The sequence below is a fragment of the Pituophis catenifer genome, unplaced genomic scaffold (assembly GCF_029215685.1).
Source record: "Pituophis catenifer annectens isolate HBS135680 unplaced genomic scaffold, rPitCat1.0.hap2 SCAF_6, whole genome shotgun sequence".
Classification (NCBI taxonomy): Eukaryota; Metazoa; Chordata; class Lepidosauria; order Squamata; family Colubridae; genus Pituophis; species Pituophis catenifer.
This window is the reverse complement of record NW_027256886.1, coordinates 30296880-30320311: the sequence shown is the minus strand read 5'-3', so window position 1 is coordinate 30320311 and position 23432 is coordinate 30296880. Positions and strand designations below refer to the sequence as shown.

General features: G+C 37.3%; 1 protein-coding gene across 1 annotated transcript; it reads right to left on the bottom strand.

Annotated features, from left to right (window-relative positions):
- Window positions 1-5674: 5674 nt before the first annotated feature.
- On the bottom strand, window positions 5675-11494 carry CCDC195 (coiled-coil domain containing 195). Its single transcript, XM_070946267.1, has 3 exons — window positions 11215-11494; window positions 8245-8479; window positions 5675-5795 (listed from the first exon to the last, which is right to left on the bottom strand). Exons 1-3 carry the CDS (start codon window positions 11492-11494, stop codon window positions 5675-5677), a joined length of 636 nt encoding a protein of 211 aa, XP_070802368.1.
- Between the last annotated feature and the right edge of the window lie 11938 nt (window positions 11495-23432).

The window sequence follows — 23432 nt, the reverse complement described above, 5'->3', positions numbered from 1 at the left end:
TTGTAGGGAAAAAATGCCTTTAAAAGCCTTTGGCGATCCCAGCTGAGTCGTGCAATTGTGAGTTGCCTGATCATCAGAGGCTTTTAAAAGTAAAAAAAAAAGTTGGCCACGCCCACTCAGTCACATTATCCCACCACCAAGCCATGCCCACAAAATAAGCCACACCCACAGAACCGGTAGTAAAAAATTTTAGAACCCACCCCTGATCCCAAGGATAAAACACCAAAACACAAACTGAGCAATGTGGATATACAGTACAATGCAGTGAGCCATGTGCAGATCTGTACATTGGGAAAACAAACAATGCATGGCACAACCTAGGAGAACAAACCCATGAGGACAATTCATCTGCATTTCAAAGAAACAGGCCACTCTTTTGAAGACAGCAAATTCCACATTTTGGACAGAGAGAACCACTGGTTTGAAAGAGGGGTCAAAGAGGCCAACTATGTCAAAATTGAAAAGCCCTCTCTCAATAGACAGGGAGGGATATGACATCATCTATCTCCAGTCTACAACACAGTCCTTTCAACAGTTCCAAGAAGGCTCCACCCCCATTTGCCTCACTCAGGTGACCCTGATGACATAGATAAACCTCCAGGTGGCCTTAACAATTCACTAAAAGAATTAAATGACCACTTGTCTGCAAGGGGAATAAATCTTCCATTCTCCACATCCAGTCAAAGCTGAAAAAGCTTCTTGGATGAGAAATGAAAAGTCTTCAAAGAAAAGTTGAAGTTGAAAAGTTGCAGCTGTCTTCAATTGCCTCTTGAAAAAGCATTGAAGCATTGCATTTGGCAGCTTCTATTGAAGCTCTGGGATGCAGTGGCTCAGTGGGTAAGATGCTGAGCTTGCCGATCAGAAGGTTGGCAGTTCAGCGGTTCAAATCCCTAGTGCCGGGTAATGGGGTGAGCTCCCGTTACTTGTCCCAGCTTCTGCCAACCTAGCAGTTCGAAAGCACGTAAAAAATGCAAGTAGAAAAATAGGACCACTTTGGTGGGAAGGTAACAGCCCTTCATGTGCCTTCGGCATTGAGTCATGCTGGCCACATGACCATGGAAACATCTTCAGACAGCGCTGGCTCTTTGTCTTCGAAGTGGAGATGAGCACTGCCCCTATAGCCGGAAACGACTAGCACGCATGTGTGGGGGAACCTTTACTTTTACCTTATTGAAGCTCTGAGAATCCTTTCTAAGTATTTATAATGGAGCACATGAGGCCATGAATTATATGTGATTGTCTATGATTCTTTAAGAAAGAAAAATTTGGGGAGACATCCTGTCGGGTAGCATATCTCTGTTGGAATCAGAGCACTGTGCTGCGCATCAGATGGTTTATCTGTACTGTACTATAAAGTTTAAAGTTTTAAACTATAGTTTTAAACTCAACCCAATTTCTAAGCATAAGGTGGCTTATGATGTACAGTAACTATTACCACCAGATCCATGATCTTAATGACCAGTCACCAAAGGAACATACATGTCTTTACAGGCGAACTGCATGATGCAGAGACCTATGCAAGTCTCCATGATGACCAGCAGCCAAATCAAAATCCATACAATTTCATACAAAGAAGACACAGGCCAGCTGCAGAGACACCACAGATCAGGAATGTCAGATCTAATTTCTGTAACTTGTTTTAATGTTCACTTTAGAGTATTTCTGTGTCCTATGTTATTATATTTCATTGTTGCCCCATTGGAACCTTCATTCAATGTACTGTGATCAAGATGTGTTTCAAGATCGACATTTCTTTGTTTTACTGGTAGCAATAACAAAACAAATGTCAATATTATTATGGTCATAGTATTGACTTGTCTTATGTATGAGTATAACATTACCTCATCTATGACACGGGAGAGTCAGTCAGCATATTTCGTAATGCTTTTTCTCTTATATGTTATATTGCAAAAAAAACCATTGCTGAAGTCAGGTAACCCAACAGTTCATACAAACAAATTCAACCGTTCCCCATTCTTGGCCTCTGAACAATATGCCTCCCATTTATTTGTGGTTTTATATTTACGTACGGTTTCAAAGTCCCCTAGAATCTGCTATGTTTGTTTAGTGTGGGTACAACTGTTTTGTCTGTGTAGGTCCTGAAACTCATTTTGGAACAGCAGAAGAAATGGTCTGTCCCTCAGTCCTGAATTTTTTTTTTAACTATGAATATCTATCTATCTATCTATCTATCTATCTATCTATCTATCTATCTATCTATCTATCTATCTATCTATCTATCTATCTACCTACCTACCTACCTACCTATCTATCATCTATCTATCTATCTACTGTATCTATCTATCTATCTATCTATCTATCTATCTATCTATCTATCTATCTATCTATCTACCTATCTATCATCTATCTATCTATCTACTGTATCTATCTATCTATCTATCTATCTATCTATCTATCTATCTATCTATCTATCTATCTATCTATCCAGTGGTGGGAGTCAAGTAATTTAACAACCAGTTCTCTGCCCTAATAATTTCTTCCAACAACCAGTTCACCAAACTGCTCAGAAGGTTAACAACTGGTTCTCCTGAAGTGGTGCAAACTGGCTGAATCCCACCACTCTATCTATCTATCTATCTATCTATCTATCTATCTATCCATCCATCCATCTATCATCTATCATCTATCATCTATCATCTATCATCTATCATCTATCATCTATCATCTATCATCTATCATCTATCTATCTATCTATCTATCTATCTATCTATCTATCTATCTATCTATCATCTATCTATGTCTAGCTGTACAATATTTTCACCTAAAGACTTGCACAGAATTGACCAAAGGAAGTAAGGAAGGAAACATGCATCCCAAAGACCCTGTGCAAATTTCAAACCTTTTTTTAAACTTATGTTATGACTTCATGATGCATATTTTATAATTGTGATGAAATCCCATCTTCTTGCAGCTGCCCTGTCCTCTCCTCCTCTTACCTCCACCCACTCCAAGATGTATAAGGATAAAGTATCTTCTTTGTTAAGAGTTTAGGAAGAAAAACAGTTTAATCCGGAGCTACAGGTTTTCCCTAGCCCTCTAATTAATCTGACAATATATTCAGCACTATTTCTTATTCAGAAATAAGAGCAGAAGAAGACATCATCGAACTACGAATAAAAAAAAATATTTTCACTGAAAATCGATGAATATTTTTTACTTTATTGATAGCTTTTGACTTCCTTATTTAATCCTGAATCACTAAAAAGTAAAAACAAAGCAGGGGTCCACAACTGTGACTGAAATGTACAGCTGATTAAGGGAGGAGCATGTTTCCCAACCAGATTTATTATCTACCAATTTGAGATGTTTCTTTGTATGGCCATCATTATAAATGTGTTTTCATGATTTATGGTATTTTCTATTTGGGCAATAAATGTTTTATATGAGATATTAAATTAGCCTCTTTTTTATCGTCATGAAAAGAAACATTGTGATTTAGAGATATTTATCCGATATACTCATGTGCAGCTTTGCCTGCTGATCTGTGTAGTCTACTTGTGGGACAGATATACAGCCAATGAACTGCTCCAAGGTACACTGCTAGTGATGGCTACTATCTTGAGTGACCAAACAAAGGCTAACACAGGAGGCCACATCTTCTTGTATTAATCAGCCATACTGTTTAAATAAAAGCTAAGTATAATATAACCTTTTCTACCTGTCCTTCAAATATCCTGGATGTTCTAACTGGGGACCAAATGATGAGACCGAGTGTAGTTCTAATGCAACAACTCTGTTATGGCCATACATTTTCAGCCTATCATTAGGCAACACTAGTCATTGATATTCTGAGTACATTGAAACTGTAATTATTCATGAAAGCTGTTTTTGTTTTCCTGCTAATAGCATAATGATCACATAAGCCAATTAATGCACATATCAATCAACTCAGATCATGGATGGCATAGCTCTTATTTCCACATTTTGAAAATAGAGGTTTAAAAGCTGTACACATGACTGGGCAAGGTTCAAAACAAAAAGGAGATATGTAGCATTGTTTATATTTCTAATCCTTGGCTAGAATGTATCCTGCCGTGAAATACAAATCCTCATAATATAGACAGCTTTAGATGTAACTGAATCAGTAAGAATTAGAGTGCCAATAGTCAAGTCAAATTTTGTCTGTGATATGGACACTTTCACAAAACATCTGCTGAGCCTGATAAAAATAATAGTGAAATATGTATTTACCAGAAGACAAATCAATGAGATTGTTTCCTGCCACCCTTTTCACAAATCAGGATGCTTTCCACCACTTCTGTGTTTTTTTCTGGACACTCTAGTTATTTTGTAAGAATAATCCGGTGACTTTTGTGAAGCCTAGAGACAGTTTTGAAATTAATACCCTTGAAAAGTTGGGCTCTGCTTTGCAGAACACAACCTCCTCCTCCTTCCCCTCCCCCTCCCCCTCCTTTCTTCCTCTTCTTCTCCTCGTCCTCCTCCTCCATCTAGGTTAAGAAATGAATGTAATGGTAAGAATGGTGTTGCTAGGTACCATATTTGGCAGGAGGGGATGAGTATATTAAACTGGGACCACTAAGACTCACCTTAATTTCACATTCAGTTTGGAAACTGTCTGGACAACTTTGTACTACTTTCAAAGCCAATGCTACCTTGCAAGTTTGTTGTTGAGGAGAGAATATTGGGCTAGAGAATACCAGGTATACTCCAGTGCCAAATGAAATTCCTTTGAGATGCAGAGTAGAAATCTAAATAACATTAAAACTAAATCAAGATTTATCAATCTGAGGAAGGCTGGTTTTCATCTTCACAGTTTTATTAACCATATTGTTTACAAAATAATAAAACTATAGTTCTGATTTACAAATAGTCTATAATTGCTTAAAATCAGATTAAGAGTACAGTCAGTCATGAAACAAGAAAATAGAATGACTAGTCATTGAATATAATAATAATGTAATTTTATATTTATATATTTATATACTATATAACAACGTATTTATGCCATTTGTATCTCTTCAATTACATACCAATAATTTGGAAACCAATGGAACACAAACAAAATATATATGGCATATTTTTATGATTGCAAAAAATAAATCTAACAATGCTAGAAAGACATATATTTTCTCTGGAAGAGAACCTCCCCCCCCCAATTTGGAGGGTTATTTAGAAATGCACGTATCATAAATAGTTAATTTTCCATTTTTTCTGTGTAAATATTTTGCGTAGAATAACATGAACATATTTGTGAAACCAATGGTTCTGCCATATAGTTTTTCTGCATTTTACTTTTTTGTTGCCTCTAGTGTTAATTAAAAATATATAACTTAATAAACAATATTATTTTAATATGTCAATATTTATGACTTGAGCGTTAGATGAAGGAACTGAGCACTTTTTAAAAAAAGATAGAGAGGAAACTGCTGTGCTAATTAAATGCTGCTTAATGCAGTCCTTTAACTCACTGGATATTTTTTAAGCATGGATGCAAAAGCTGTCCCGATTGTGTCTGTCAGATGTTTTCTTGTCTTCTGCTAGAAAAGTAAGCCAGTGATCTGAAACATTATTTGCTTGGGTGATTCTCTGAAGGTATTTGCCAAAGTACTTTGCATGAAATAACCCAACCCCTGGGCTACATCAAGATAGTTTATTCCCCAAATCTGCACAGGTCTTCTAAAAAGTCGTCAGTTCACATGTCCTTTTCCATAATGGTGCTTAATTGTTTTGTGTTCTCACTTTGTAAGCATTTGAAAGAATCTTGATTTCCTGAATAAGGCGATAACAAGAAACTGACAGCCTTTACTTTCCCCCTAGAAAAGAAATGCATGCAAAAGATTTTAAGTAAAAAGCCTTGTTTTAATTTCTTGAGCAAAAAACTATCAACGCAATGCAAATGGACCCCACCTCAGAACTGACATCTCCAGTAGAAAGCTTTTGATGGTCTAGTGCTTGGAAAAAGAAAACATGTGGAAAATGAGATGTTCTGTATAAAAGCATTGAGTGAAATATGCCGACTGGTTGGTTTTTTTTTTTCTTTCATTGGGAGTATGCTGTGCCTCCAGCTTTGGACCATATGCTTGTTTCAGTAAGAAAAGTACTCAATATACATTTGCACTGAATGATAATTATATTCCACAATGGAGCCATTATGTTCTGCACCTCAGCCTTAGAAAGAATTCCCATTTGGAAATATGTCTTCCAAAATATTAGCTAATATTATATTATTAGCTAACCTTGGCTGATATTAAAAAGTTAAGTAAAGTCTGGCAACAGTTAAAACTGGGTAATAGTTGGATGGGAAACTCATTAGAAAATACTATGGACCACAGTGGCGCAGTGGTTAGTGTGCAGTACTGCAAGCTACTTCTGCTGCCTGCCGGCTGCCTGCAATTTGGCAGTTCAAATCTCACCAGGCTCAAGGTTGACTCAGCCTTCCATCCTCCTGAGGTGGATCAAATGAGAATCCAGATTGTTGAGGAAAATATGCTGACACTGTAAAACCACTTAGAGAGGCCTGTAAAGCACTGTGAAGCAGTATAAAAGTCTAAGTCAGTGTTTCTCAATCTTGGAAGCTTGAAGATGGATGGACTTCAACTCCCAGAATCCCCCAGCCAGCAGCGCTTGGGGTAGCCCTTCAAGCTACCAAGGTTGAAAAACCCTGGTCTAAGTGCTATTGTTATTGCTATTGGGAAAGTTAAACCACCACATTCAGTTCAACAGTCATCAGCATGTTGTTAGCCTTTACATCTCAGTTTAATAATCAGCAGTAAAGATCCTATTCATGTTTAGCTTCAAGAAACTGGATATCTTCCTTGGTCATGCAAGTCAGGGAATTCTATGAAATATGCTCAGGATTGGAAGAGCAGTTCTATATGTTTTGGGCAAGGTTAGTCAGTCCAGGGAAAAATGCTTATTGATATTTTAATAGTGACCTGCAAGCCGACAACATCTAAGATACCTGCAGTACTTTTGCGTTTATGAACCAAGAACAATTATATATAATATTGTGGTGTAGGTCACCCAGTTGCTTTGATAGTCAGATGGGTGGCATAAAAATTTAATAAATAAATAAGCTAGCAATAGCAATATCATTTATATACCGCTCGGTAGTGCTTTACAGCCCTCTCTGAGTGGTTTACAGAGTCAGCATATTGCCCCCAACAATCTGGGTTTTCATTTTACTGACCTTGGAAGGATGAAAGGCTGAATCAACCTTGAGCCTGCCAGGATTGAACTCCAGAATGTGGGCAGAATTAGGCTGCAATACCGCTTTATAATCAAATTATTGGTTCTACCTGAATATCAGAATGCTACACTAGGAATGAAATCCTGTTATGTTTATTTAGTTCACCCCTACCCCACAATAGTAAATAGGTCTATAGTGCATACCATCAGAGCAGAAGTAGTCAAAATACAGATGTGACGGGAGATCTGCAATAGTTCGGTAAGCTTTTGTAATTCTCAATAGTTTAACAGCAGCAGCAATTAAATATCTCTCTTCTGTCCTGAACAGCATTGCTAACATGAATAAACTGAGGTAAGAAAGAGTGACTTTGGAAGTAAAAGGACTATAAAGCATCAATCATTTTAAGTGATCAAAACAAATGTCTATAGAGTCAGAATCTCTAAGCTTAAATTTAAGCCTTTTGCTGCAGTTCTGGTTTGTGGAACTAAGAACTATTCACAGTCAGAATAAACCAGTCTGTTTCTCACCTTTGCTAACAACCAAAAAATGTCAAACGCCTATTTGGAGGCTTTTAAAAACAGATTTTAAGAAGGTGGATATAAGAGAAGATTCTTTTTTTTAAAAAAAAGTTTTTTATTTTTTTTATTTTCTAACAAACATATCAATGCATGAGCAGTGTGGCACCTGGGTGTCACACATTCTTAATACTGTATGTATAAATATAAATGTGTATCGTTATTAGAAATATAAGAGAAGATTCTTAAGAGGCCAGCTGTTCCGACTCTTACCAACCTCCATGCCCCCATGGTCAGAAATTGGTCTGTCAACAATTAACCCATTTTGTTACTAAATTTGGCAGCACATCCTCAGGGTGTTGAAAGACTGTAAGTAGGGTTGGCAGAAATTTTCAACAATGTGCTGATCCAAAATTAACTTTTCATTCAAAATGTTTTTAAAAGTAGATCTAATAAACCAAACTCTACTCACTTTGCTTACCAGATGTTTTCAAATCATCATAATCATTTTTTAAAAACTGAGCCTTATTCAACATTTTGTCATGTATTCCAACTTACCTACACTTGAAAACTTGATCTTGGAAAGATCTGTTTTTAATTGATGAGATTTTTGCAAAACTTTTATCTTCCTTGTTGGATAATGGTCCATCTGTAGTAAAGACTGGTGATTTGTTTATCCCCTTAAATTCAAGAGATGCTTTGAAAGGATTCCTCTTATCACCTTTGTGGTGTTTATTGCTGAGAAGTGAAGGCACAGATGAGATGGAATAACGCCTGACAGTCATAATGTTATCTGCATAAAAAACATGCAGCATAAATGTTATTCCAGTTATATAGAAGATAAATAGTATTGTATTTATAATTTATTTATTTATTTATTGGTTCGATTTATATGCTGCCTTTCTCTGGAGACTCAGGGCGGCTTACAATGCGTTAAGCAATAGCCTTCATACTTTTGTATATACCTGCTTAGTAGGGCTTTCGCCCCCCCCCCACAAGCGGTGTTCTTTTTTATACAAAGTCAGCTTATTGCCCCCACAATCCGGGTCCTCATTTTACCTACCTTGAAAGGATGGAAGGCTGAGTCAACCTTGAGCCTGGTGAGATTTGAACTTGCAGTAATTGCAGGCAGCTGGTGCTATTTAACAGCACTTTAGTCTGCTGCACCACCAAGGCTCTTTGTAAGCCACCCAGAGTCACTTGGTTGAGTTGAATTGAGTTGGGTTGAGTTGGATATATAGTTGTATATCTCTTAAACAGCCACCCACCCATGAGCAATAAACATTAGGCAGTCCAAAATTTGATGAATATCTCACCACCATACCTAGAAACCATGAGTATGACAAATGTGACTGACTAGAAGAGAGAAATCAAAACAATCCATTTGATGTGGAAAAAGCAATAGACTACATGTGGAGAATTTATAATTCTATTATTATTGATTCTGATTATTGCATTACAATTCAGCCCAACCAATAGTTAGGGATAATGGAAATTATAGTCCAGTTCATATAATTAGGGAAAATTATCTCACTTTGTTGGGAGAAATGTTAAGAGGCAAATGAGGTATAATATAGATATATTTATTCCAGTCTATCCATTTTTATTTTTTATTTTTCCCTTTCTCTAAGAAGAACTGGGTAGTCCACAGTCTTGGAACTGGACACTATGTCATTACAGAAAGTTAAATGGTAAATCATGATTTGCACTGCCTACCAAATCATTTGTTATCCAACCTGTTAAGATACTTCTGTGATGGTCATTTTTTGCCTAAAAAAAGGATATCAAGCAAAGTTTTTTCTTCATACACGTAAAGGTGGTTCTGTTTAGATAATTTGTTTAGGATTCACATTTCTCTAGAAGTTCTGATTACCTCTGATCATAATTGTTCAATATACTTGGAAAGAGTAACAGTGAAACATTTACTGCAATTGAGAAATTATTTTTAAATAGTCCTCTTAATTTCCTTAATGATTATTTCCTTTCCACTCTAATGCCTTTAAGATATTTTGGCTTACAATTCTCGTAGTTACCAGGCATAATGGACTTTGGGTATGTTGGATTTGAATTATGGATTGTGTAATACAACAATCTTAAGAATTCAAGTTGGAAAAGACTCTATTGGAATTTGCAGTCTTTTCTTATTGGTGCATGTAAGCCATATTTCATAAATCTATTATTATCACATACCTAGGAGAAATCCCATGGAATAAATCTTATTTGTACTACTACTACTATTATTATTTACAGTGCTTTGCTCCACCTTGAAAGTTGGTCTTGGATCTTTGCTATTTCACAGAGTCAGGCTTATTAAACATACATCAGATAATACAATGTTACAATTATCTGAAAATACCATTAACAGCATGAGGCACAACTTTGTTACTTTCTACAGCTTTCATGTTACTTTGACTGTAGCCAAGTTCAGAATTCTCCATTTATATTTATATTAACAAGTTTTTAAAAGTACATATCAATTTCCGACTCCCTTGTCTTATTTGTTCTAATAGAACTTTTAAGGGAGATTAAATTTCAGGTTTGAAACTGTACAATTTAGCTCTTTGAAAAACCTTGCTGAAGAAAATGTCAATATTATTGGTGTAGTGAGAACATTAATGTATGCCACTACTAATAAAATAAACCACTATGACATACCTAGGCTGAGGTCTGCTCTACAAGTAGACTGGCTGATTGTAAATCTCATTGCATGAGTTCCCAATTTCTTATGTGAGACAAATCTCACGAAATCTCACCATCTGCTGTTTTTGTTTTGTTTTTTTCTTCAACTGATCCTTATTTTCAGATTTGGGTAACAACTTTTTTCCTCATTCTTATTTTTACAGTGTTAGATAAAGAAAATTTGGGCTTTGGAGGAATGAATGGAACAATGGAAACAATGCTTCTTTCAGAAAGTTCAGAAGAATCAAAAATATTTTATAGGTTCAAGTTAGTAGAGATTTTCTTGTGACATACAATCTATGCTGCCTGGCGTCTAATTTTTTTTTTTTTACCATTTCTAAACAACCTTTAGAATCTTTATTGCTGGAAAACATCATTATCTCCTTAATATCTGCAGTCTCACACATTATTCATGTAACTGGAAATATGGATTGTGTGATATATTTCAGGCTTAGTTAGAAAAAATAGGTTATCACTTAAACTAGTATTTTCCAACTTCTTATGACATTTTTTAAAGGGCTGACAATCTTCTTAGTCTCCAGATCATACAAGGAAATATGGAGGATGGTATTTCCAGCTCAATAATATTTGGGAGCTGGATTTTGAAAATGGATAACTTAGTTCACACAATATTCTAAGCCATGATAATGTGATTTGTTTGATTTTAGCGGAGTATATTGTGTGAAATATGTTCCACCAAAGTTTACTTAAGTAAAATATTATTGAACAAAGCATAAATTAACACCATGAACAAATCAAGTTCTTGGCTTGTTTCTCTGACTCCAACAAAAGAAAAAGATGAACCAGAGAGTCACAAATTGATCATTGGCAGTTTTCGTTAAATGGTACCTTTTTGTTCCTGTAGAGTCAAAGCAGAGCCAGCTGAAACACTCCTGCGCAGAGCCACTAGAGACCCAGTGGTCTCTTCATCTGAGTTTGAGAGGCTCCAGGATTCTTCCTTTTGAGTGTTCTCTCTGGCAGCCTCTTCTCGCTTTGTTTCCTTCTGCCCACCAAACTGTAACTCCCCTCGAAGGGCTTGGTTTTCTTGTACTAGCTTGATGATCTCGGACTGCATTTCGTGGATGACTTGCATGAGCCTTTTGTGTCCCTCCATTTCTTCCTCCCACATGCTAGACTCCCAGCTCCAACATGGCTTTCTTTAAAAAGAGACCACGAATCCATAGTGAAGGGCTCAGGTGGCACATAAATGAATCCCAAAAGAAAACACTCCCATCCTGCTTTCAGCATTGTGCCATCTTTCACCACTAGAAGAGCTTGGATAGACTGTCAAGGCTTGAAGAAACCTCTCCATGATTTATTCATTCAGGGTTTCATTTTTCCAGCTGAGCTTTACTTTGACAGTGGCCACTTTGGTGCAAAGACAGACAGAGGCCCTTCCTGTAGCACAAAGCTGATTTGTGTAGTGCAGCCACTATGAGAGCTACTAACAGAAGCATGCCCTCTGCATTTGCTTTGAGCCTCAGATTCATGGGGTATGCTGAGCGTTTCTACCCTACACAAAACTATCTAAGAAGTACTGAATGTTTTAGGTTCAGCATCTTTATATCCACACTGAACATTTGCTTCACTGCTCAGCTCTTTGTTTTGTTTTTAAGATTTTATTCCATAGAAACAGAAATATTCCCATATGCAGGACCAACAATTCCCATTAATGCATGACAATAACCACTCATGTATTACGCACAAATATCTTTCTAGCCTGTTCCAGTTAGTATGATTTGTGACATTTGCTTGGGGGAAAAAATGTGCGCAGAAGGTAAGTGGAGATAGATCAAGCATGAATCTTGCATTAGAATTGAAAGACAATATCAGAGGCAGCTCTTGTTACTTACTCTCTGTGTGTAGGTGCAGCATAATATCCCTGCACACTCCTAAAACTCATCTCTTTTCTTTTTTGGGTTGGCATGACTAACATTTAGTACAGAAGTTATTTTCAAGGCAATGCCATTGGAAGCAATCTTTCATTTTTCTTTCTTTAATTGTTCAGGAAAAAATATATTTTGATTTATTATGCAAAACAGCTGACCATGATGGAAATCATGGCTTAAATCCCAAGGAACATTAATAGAACACATATTTGTGCACACAGTGATTTATCAATGTTCATATAGACACGACTGAAAGATTACACATAAATTAGTAGTAACAGTATATTTGAAGCAGCCCAAAATTTCCTCAGAAGAAATTCAGTTGCTGTCTTCCTAAGAAATGGGATGTGTGACAAGATTGTTAAAGGAACACTGTGGAGTAAGATAATTTATTTCTCTAATAATTTATTTCTCTAATAAATTAAAATGTATAAGGGAGCTTTGAGTGCAAAGCAATAAATAGTGTAATATCAACATTCCACAACATGCTTATTGTTGCATTTCATTGAACGTATAGTAACAGCATAAAATGACCAATGCTGCTTTCACTGTGGAACATCTCCTTGGAACTCTTCTCTGCTTCATTCATTCACTATAGTGATGATATATGTCCCAAACTCTTCCTTTTCTATGACTCTTAGAACTGGTTTTCCCCCAAAAAGCGCTTTTAAACCTTTAAAGCGCTCCATGGCTTAGGGCCTGGTTATTTACGAGACCACCTTCTGCCACCGATAACCTCCCACCGGCCAACTCGGTCCCACAGAGAGGGCCTCCTTAGGGTGCCGTCGGTCAAGCAATGTCGACTGATAACCCCCAGGGCGAGAGCCTTCTCTGTGGGGGCACCCGCCCTCTGGAACGAGGTACCCCCAGGAATACGCCTAATCCCGGACCTCTGGACCTTCCGTCGAGCTTTGAAGACCTTCCTATTTCAGCAAGCCAGGCTGGCTTAAAATTTTAATGGGTTATTTTAAGGGTAATGGATTTTAATTTTTGGGAGCCAATCCGATTTAATTCTGTTTTTAAATTATTTTAAATTTTATATTGTATGTATTTTTAATTTTGGCTGTTCACCGCCCTGAGTCCTTCAGGAGAACGGCGGTATACAAATTTAAATAATAAATAAATAATAAAATAAAAAGGAAGTTTACTGAGTGTGCTGATACCACTGTGGTGTAGGTGGTGGAAAATCTTGGTGGACAAGGGCCACATCGGACCCTGACAAGTGCTGAATGCTTAACTGTGGTTTTCATCTGTTTCTTAGTTCAAAGCCATTAGTTTTCACAATTACTTTTCAGGACTCTGAAGCAGTAGTGGGTTCCACTTACCTTTGCTACCAGTTCAGAACTGGGAGCAAGCACATGCGTGCACTTGCTTTGCCCATGTGTGGCACTTTTGTGCATATGCAGAACATTCTGCACATGTTCAGAGCATCTGCCATGATGTCCGGGCAGGTGAATGGAGCCTCCCACTGCCACCACTACCGGTTCGCCCAACTGGGTTGAACTGGTAGAAACTGACCACTGCTCTGAAGGACAGGGGTCATGTGTTATATAGCCACCCTATTTCAGCCCGTTGCTTGACTCCTGACTTGACTACATATGAATACTTGGTCACCTATTTGCTTTCTTTTTCCTTAGTTTCTTGCTCGATAATCAAATGCTGCCATGGAATTATACTGTGATCTAGTTTGTATAGGCAACAACACTGCTTGGCTTGGCAGGGAGAGGACTGACTTATTTCCAGGGTTCCAGCTTTGTGTGCACACAACTGTGATGGCCAGAGAACATTAGCAGATGTGAAAACTCGATACTCAGCTGTTTTGGCCTGCAGGAGTTCAAAAGTTGATCTGCTCTTGTGTTGGAAGCAGCCAGGTTACTAATAGACAGCAGATTAGGTCAGAGGGGATGGCAAGGAAGTCACCTTGCCTTTTTGTCTTGGTTTAATAAGGCTTTTTGTAGAGCAGATTGCAGTAGATGCACGCTGATGCATTTGCAGAAATGCCTGCTTTCAACTTTGCAGGCACTACAGCAGGAACCCTTAGCTTCCAGATTTGTGCACTGCTGACTTACCAGGCTGGAATGTTGAACACAAGAGTATTGCCTCTCCTATGAGTAGAGGTTCAGTTTTGCTGTGCAAAGCCTTCACTGTAAATGTGAATCAACTTTGTGGACACATGCTGAAGCCTGAAAGAAATCAGCCCCATTCTATCTGGAGAATCTAGCTGATGGTTTATGGAGGTTTATGGAGAAAATTCATTTTCACCATCATTTGCGAAATCAATGGCTTCTCAATGAAAAACCTGATCTCTGCAAGAACCCTTCCCCTTTTTGCATAAACTTCTGCATGCAGAGACGAACTGTGGCACAGATTTGTCTGGTTCTGCCTGAAGCAGGGCTGATAGCAGAGTTCTGATAGAACTCTGGGCTGCATATGTAGATAAAGAATTCATTGAGGTACACTGGTAACTGGCACTCTCCATATCATCAAGAAGAAGCTTATTAGTTTTAATCATAGGAGGTTGTCACAATTCATGTTATTAGTTCAGGGGTGCAGCATCTTTGGTTTAGCATGATATGTGAACCTAAATATTGTAACTTATAAATTACAGCAAGTCTCCTCCTGTAGAATGAATCTAATTAGTTGTGTCTAATCAACAATCCCTGCCTAAAAAGATTATGACTTAGTGCAATATGGAATCTAGTTACATTCTACTCAAAGTGACATTATCCTAGAAGGGATTAAGGAGTTATCCTGCTGCTGTTGCAGACTCCATGAAAGACACTCACTGCAATGAAAAATAACACTTGAAATAAGAAAGTCTATAGAATATAACAGATAATTTTATATAAGAGACAACCCTAGAAAAGTTTAGGGTTAACTTTCAGTACTTCCTGGACATGGAAGTTGCAAATTAATCCTCCTAATTAATTTTTCCTTTCAAAAAAAATACACAATCTGTTAAAAAGGGTTTAAAAGTGTTACTTGGAACCCTGACAAAACACTTATAAAATACCTCTTGACACTGTGAAACAGAGACACCTTTTTTCAAGCTCTTTCAGCTGTTAAGGTAGTGTTTCCTGCCAGTCTCTGCGTACACCAGTACAACCCCCACCCCACCCCATGAAACCACAAGTTGATGTCATAATAGATACTGTACATCACCACAGAGAATCAGATTTGTCAATAAATAGATTTTTTAAAGACACACACACACACACACACACACACACACACACACACACACAAAATACACTTTCACTCCATATTTTAGTGTTTTAGATGCATATTGCAGCCTATGACTAAAGGAGGATGTGTTATGAATTTGGAATGTGGTTCCTAAAAGCATCTTTTCTGTAGACAGTGACAGTCACTTTGCTATTGGAATTGCTAAATAGCTGCTTCTAGCAATTTGCTATGCCAAGCCTAGCTCTGCGTTCTGCAGTTTAGACAGGTCAACCCTTTCCTATTTCAATAAAAGCTAAATCACTTTACACATGATAATTGCATTGTTCAAACATATTCATTGCAAAACTCTCACAAATGGTGAATGCACACATTCTGATGGTAAAACCTCTATAGTGAGACAAGTTCTTCTGAGAATATATTATGCATAATTTCAGACTTAATTGACATGGTAGTAGTAGTAGGGTTAGCTGTGCGGAATGTGTTTTTTTCCCCTTTTATTATTGGGCGCATTAATATTCCTGCTTCTAACACAATAATTCAACACAGATAGAATTGATGGAAGTTGTTCTGAACTGATGGGAGTTGTAAACCAACATATCAACAGAATACCAGGTTGGGAAATAGCTGAGGAAGAAATGGGAAACCATGGGACATGCTTTAAAGCATTGTGGTTAAGTTAAGCATTTGGCTACTTCAAAATCATTATCTGGGCATTGAATTCTGAACTGTTAGAACCTACAGATAGTCCTTGACTTACAACAGGGGTGAAATGTAAAATTTGTTACTACCGGTTCTGTGGGCATGGCTTGGTGTATGTGTGGGTAATGTGACTGGGTGGGCATGGCCAACTTTTTTTTTTTTTTAACTTTTCAAAGCATTTTTTCTAATGCTTTGAAAAACCTCTCTGACGATCAGCCAACTCAGCTGGGATCATCAGATAGGATTTTTTAAAAATGCTTTGAAAAGATTCTCTTGCGATCAGGCAATTCAACTGGGATCGTCAGAGACTTTTCAAAGCATTTTTTTAACCACCTCTTTGGCCAAGAGGTTGCAGAAAAAAATGCTTTGAAAAGCCTTTGATGATCCCAGCTGAGCCACATGATCATCAAAGGCTTTTTTTTTAACTTTTAAAAGCATTTTTTCGTCGGAAGAGGTTGTAGAAAAAATGCTTTTAAAAGTAAAAAAAAAAGCCTCTGATGATCGTGCAGCTCAGCTGGGCATGGGGGGGGCACAGGGATTTTTGCTACCAGTTCTCCGAACCACCCGCCTCCATCGCTACCGAATCAGGTGATCCGGTCCGAACCAGGAGCGTTTCACCCGACTTACAACCATTTGTTTAGCAACTGTTTGAAGTTACAATGGCACTGAAAAAAATGACTTGCAACAGGTACACACACTTACACAACATCCCCACAGTCACATGATCAAAATTCAGGCACTGAATTGTCAACCAGCATATATTTATGAAAGTTGCAGCATCCCAGAGTCCCATGATAGCCAGTCATGTCCTTTCCAGCTGACAAGCAAAGTCATTGGGGAAATCTGGATTCGCTTAATGACCGCATGGTTCACTTAATTGCAGTGATTCGCTTAACAACCATGGCAAAAAGGGTCACAAAAATCAGATACAATTGACTTTCGCAACTCTTTTTCTTTTCCATGCTCTCTCTACATTTTATTTCTATAATTAGAGAATAGATTGAGAGAGTTTGGATTTTCCCAAGCAGATCTCCTACATATGCCACATAAGTAGCATTTGTTCTTCCCAAATTACCTTTCTAATTGAAGCAGATTTTTGATATGGACCACTGAAGAACTCTCACCTGCAATTTTATTTCTTTTATCTACTCTTATTATTATTATGCTTGGACACACAGTCAGTTGATTATACAAGATTTGGCATTTTTTTTATTCACCTATTTAGTATTTCACAAGAACCTGGACTAGGTAGATCTTGTTATTTGATAGTGTTAAAGCATCATCGTAAGATGTAAGCTACTCCAAGTAAAGCTGTCTTTTGTAATTGACTGATTATGTCAATGCCAGTGTTCAAGTGGTGCTTTGGTTTGGGATTGTACCCAAGATACCTTGGACTATTGTCTTTCTCTTATATTCTGCTGTCTCCAGATATTACAACATCCAGACGTTTTTTTGACTTTCTTATCAACAATTGTTCAGTCTCGGTTCTTATGTTAGTTCTATTTGTGGGGGATCTTCTTAAATGTAGAATTATGCTCTGTTTTGGGGTAAACATGCCATGTGTTTATGCATGGGTGACACCTGATGCTACTGAAGTCACTTATTAAATTGTGAAAACCGGTGAATGAAGCCAGAAAAATACCTGTCCAAGCCACCCTGTAATTTAATAAACTTTTCTAGTAAATGTTGAGTATAATTAGTCTGCACAGAATGAATCTTATTAAACGTTAAATGCATTTTCCTCTAATTTGAAATGTAAACCTTTGCTTGTGGCTTGGTGTCACAGAAGATGCGATTGAACATAAAATATGCATAATTCTTAACTCCTTTAGGGGTGCTGGGATGACATCAACTAATGCATAAATAATAATTTAGCAGATTCAGAGAAGTTGCATTTGTCTAATTTTGACTGTGTGCAGAAAGCTCTTGCTATAGAAGTCTAAGGAGAGAAAATGCTGTAGAAAATTTATAGTACTCAAAAATATCAGTTTCAGCCCATATAAAAATGGCTGTTCACACCCCATTTCCATGTTAGATTATTTGGCCTATAGGATTAATCTGCTTTATCAATACTCCCTTCAAACCCAGTGCCTGTACTTCCTAATAATTGATCAATAGCACCTGAAGCAAGGCAGCACAGCACTTAGAAATGGAAGAATTCTTAAACAGAAATTCTGTTTTTAATAGTTCTTCAAAACTATAATATGCTATAATAAGACTATGCTTTCTAATCTAGCAATACAAACATGGATAACTCATGTTAAAATGTTATCTGAAGTATATTTATTTATTTATTAGCCTATGCATATTATACATGACTAGCAATATATATTAAAATTTCATCTAGATTAGTAGAATCCAATAAAATATAAATGTTAAAAAAGATCTACGATAAAACACCAATGTCTAGGCCAGTGTTTCTCAACCTTGGAAGCTTGAAGATGGGTGGACTTCAACTCCCAGAATCCCCCAGCGCTGGCTGGGGGATTCTGAGAGTTGAAGTCCACCCATCTTCAAGCTTCCAAAATTGAGAAACACTGGTCTAGGCCATCTAACCATTGAAGAACAGCATTGTTTATATTTTAAAAATCAGATACTAGACAAGTATACTAGACAAGTATACTGTATGCCTTCAGCTTACAGCTGATCACAATGTGATCTATGGTGAGTGGGATCCTGTAGTCATGCTGAGGGGAGGATACTGTGCCCCACTTATACAGAGAGTCCAGGTAGATGCCATGTGAGGTGCAAATTCTATTCAGGATTGTCCATTGCTGACACGGTAGTTCAAAACCTGGCACATTTTTTGGGGGGTCATTTATATGTCTTCCTATGACTGGACGTTCAGCGACCCAATTGGCTAATTGTTTTTATTCAGTCATTGGCTGCATTGCATTTGCTATGTTTTTCCTGACTATGAAAGCAACACTGTTCCATCATCTTCATGTCTTGAGTTGTAAATAACATGTCCTTCTGACTGAAATTTTCCAGTTCGAACAAATTCTAACGAAGGTGGAAGGGACTTCCAAGGTTTTCTAATCCAAACCCCTGCTCAAGCAGGAAATCCTATACCATTTCAGACAAATAGTTGTCCAATTTCTTCTTAAAAACCTCCAGTGTCAGAGCTCCCACAATCTCTGGAGGCAAGTCATCCCACTGTTTAATTGTTCTAACTGTCAGGAAATTTCTCCTTAGTTCTAGGCTGGTTCTCTCCTTGATTAGTTTCCATTCATTGCTTTTTGTCCTGCCATCAAATGCTGTGGAGAATAAATTGACTTCTTCTTCTTTGTGGCAGCCCCTCAAATATTAGAATATTGCTACCATGTCATTCTACCATGTCATTCTCTTTATTAAACTAGACATATCCAATTTCTGCAACTGTTTTTCATGTTTTAGCCTCTAGTCCCTCAATCATCTTTTTGCTTTTTCTGCACCTTTTCTAGAGTCTCAATATCTTTTTATATCGTGGTGACCAAAAGTGGGTGCAATATCCAAGTGTGGTCTTACCAAGGCATCATAATCTTGATTCTATACCTCTGTTAATGCAGGACTGTGCTGGCTTTTTTGACAGCTGCAGCACACTGCACCTCATATTTAAGTGATTGTCCACTAGGACTTCAAGATCCCTCTCAAAGTTCCTACTAGGTACCTACCAGGTACCACCTATTCTATATCTATGCATCTGGTTTTTCTTGCCCAAAGGTAAAACTTTTCTCACTATTGAATTTCATTTTGTTAGATAGGGCACAGTGTTCAAGTCTGTTAAGATTCTTCTGTATCTTGAGACTGTCTTCTGGAGTATTGGCAATTCCTATCTGCTTATTGTCATCTGCAAATTTGATGAGTTCCCATTCTTTTCCTCACCTAAGGCATTGATGAAGATTTTGAAGAGTACTGCCCCTAGACAGAGTCTTACTCCACTTACCCCACTGCATACTTCCCTCAATGTGTAGTCAATTCATTTTTCAATATGTTGAGTTTATATTCCATGTTCCTACTGGAATTCGGTCTTGAACCTTTGGATTTTCTTTTCCTGCTTCACAGCATCAGCAAGAAGGTATCTTGAAAGCTTTAATCTAGCCATTACTTAAGTACTATTCTAAAAGATCCTAAGATCTTCCTCTGAGGCATCTTAAGCACTATATGACCTGCAGGGCCCATCATAGCAGGACTTTTGTTGTGGGGGGTGGGCGGAGGAGGAGAATATTAGCATTTTGCATCATCTGCAAATTTGGAATTATCCCCTCCATCTCTTATCCAAGTGATTAATTAACATTCCATGTTGTGGAATCTTTAATAAGCACTCTTTGAAAATGAGTTTAAATCTACACATCACTTTAACTATTATGCCATGTTGCCTATATTTAGCTACTGACCAGAATTCCATGCATTATCTTGACAAACACTTTCTAAAATCAAAATGTAGAGGTGTATGGAGATAGCCTTGAAGTAGGTAGGCAACAGATTTTTTAAAAAATCAGTTTAGCCTGGAAAGACAGGACAATCTGCCTGAGGAAGAAACTTTCTTGAATTGACTTCTTTGGTATAAGAGGGAGGGAGGAAGGGAGGAAGGAAGACCTGGTGAAGCTTTCAAAATTCAGCAATAGAGTTCTGATTGTTTTATGATATCTGTTTACTGACATAGCTTAGGTTTACATCATGAAAGGTTGATGTAAAATATGTTGGGTCTACTTTTTTAAATGAGCAATTAGTAAATTGTGAGAACACAGCTTGCTAATTGCTCATTTTAAAAAAAGTTAAGACTTGATGTTTACAAATCCAGTTTTATTTCTTATAATTACTGCATGGCTTTCCGTTTCCTTCTTAAAGATACAAAAAAAATTGGAAGCAAAGAACTGCATCAGCTTTAATGATTCATGAAGAGGTGTTTATTTTAAACTCCCATGTGTTATGAAGCATCTCATTTGAATGATTTTATCACCCTCATAATCATATTAATAAAATTTTATTTAAATTTTATTTTATTTTCAATTAAAGTAGAGCAACTGTAATAAACAGTTTACCAAGCCTTCTCCCTTGAAAGACTGTATATCCCCACCTACATCTACTAGGTGTCTTGTTCTCACAATACAAATCTACACTTCAAAGCAGGTCCTTTAACGTTGGGGAATGTTCAGCTAGGCAGAGAGGAGAACTCAATGTGGAATTAGCTTTGAATCATTGTGCAGCCATAAGAGACCCAGGACTCATCTCTCCCCCCACCATGCCCCCTCCGGCAGCTCCATGAAAGCTTATTTATCTGTTCCCATCAGAAGGCAAACAGTCTGGAGAAATTCCTGTATTATAAGCATAATACAATAAGATAATTAACTTTACCTTTACACCTGTGGATCTGATTGCTTGTGCCTGATGTTTAACTCTATACAGGTACTCAAAATCTATTCAGTATTGCTGCAGAAAATATAAGTATTCCCTGATACCAGAGTTTTTTGATTAATAGAAATGTATTTGAACAAAACAATGGCTTATTCATCATTAATCAAGTTAGTGTCAGCACTCTAAGCTACATTCACTCCAGTGCTGACATAAGGAAGAGGATGCTTGACTCTTCACCTACTTATTTTCCCTGAAGATATTATCCCCTAGGAGATGGGATGAGAGGGGGGACATTCCTGTGAGCTGAAGTAGTAGATATGGGGAGAGTGACTTGGAAGATGGCCAATGAGATGCAGAGAATTGGGGAACGGAAAGGGAGGGTTTGGGGTCAGAAGGTCAGTGCTGACTGCGATGGAGTCGGGGACAGATTGCTGTGCTCAATAAATGAAGGATTTCATCAAAGACTATTTGTTTGGAAATGCAATTTATTTGAGATGACATCGTAACCTGACAGAGTATGACAGAATTTCTCATCAGAACAACATTGTTATAGATACACCCTAGATCCAAAATGTGAACTTAATGAAAAAAAGTATCATGCTTGCAACAACAGCTTTTATAAATCAACTGGTTTGACTGCAATTATCATTAATTTTTTATTGTCTGAGATACAGTGAAAAATGAAAAAGCACAGTTTAAGTGGTTTTGTCCAAGTTAGTTTTGTAACTGAACTTACCTCTCATATTTTCCGAGGTCTTGGATCTCCAGAGGCTTTGGATTTGTTACATTTCTGAGAATTGTTTTCAGAACACATTAGGAATGTCCTAGACATGCAAGGCTGCTGTCAGCCCATCAAGGTAGTTGAGATAGGAGATCAAATTATAAGAACTAGCACCACTTTATTGTATAGTTACAGTAACATATCTTTTACTTTCAGAGAATTAGGGAGAGTTTCTTCTGAGATACTTTCTTCAACCCCATTTCTTTTGTGGGCTGAGATATCTCTTGTCTGACCATTGCTATGGTTGCAGCCCTTTCTTGGGTCTCCCAAGGTTACTCTATCATGCAATTGAACTATGAATTACAGAAAAATTTCAAAATGAGATAGACTCTTCTGTAGTTTAATAGACTGAATTATACCTTAACACATGTTAATTCTCCAAAGCACCTGAGGGTAAATTGTCCAAATCACTTGAGGGTAGAACAAGAAGCAATGGGTGGAAACTAATCAAGGAAAAAAGCAATTTAGAACTAAGGAGAAATTTCCTGACAGAACAATTAATCAGTGGAACAACTTGCCTCCAGAAGTTGTCAATGCTCAACACTGGAAGTTTTTAAGAAGATATTGGATAACCATTTGTCTGAAGTGGCATAGGGTTTCCTGCCTAAGCAGGAGGTTGGACTAGAAGACCTCCAAGGTCCTGTCCAAATCTGTTATTCTGTTCTGTTCTGTTCTGTTCTGTTCTGTTCTGTTCTGTTCTGTTCTGTTATTCTATTCTATTCTATTCTATTCTATTCTATTCTACTCTATTCTATTCTATTCTACTCTAGTCTACTCTACTCTACTCTACTCTACTCTACTCTACTCTACTCTACTCTACTCTACTCTACTCTACTCTACTCTATTCCAAATTGCAAATTAGCAGCCTGAAGTATGGGGAACTACCTGGTAGAGATAAGGAAATTCAATATGCAAAGATCTACTTCTGGGCTATAGCTAAGACTTCAAATATGGCATTCCACATGAGCTTTTAAAACCAATACTTGTTAGCTATATTTTTTTTTAATTTGCTGATATGTACTTAATTTTCATACTTATTCAGAAACAATTCCTCTTAAATTCAGTGGAATTACATGTTCATTCTTAGTCTGTACTGGAAATGGATTAGGGAAAATTTGATTCCAATCAAGAACCCATATCTTTCCTGACATGCTACCAATATTAGAGGAAAAGAA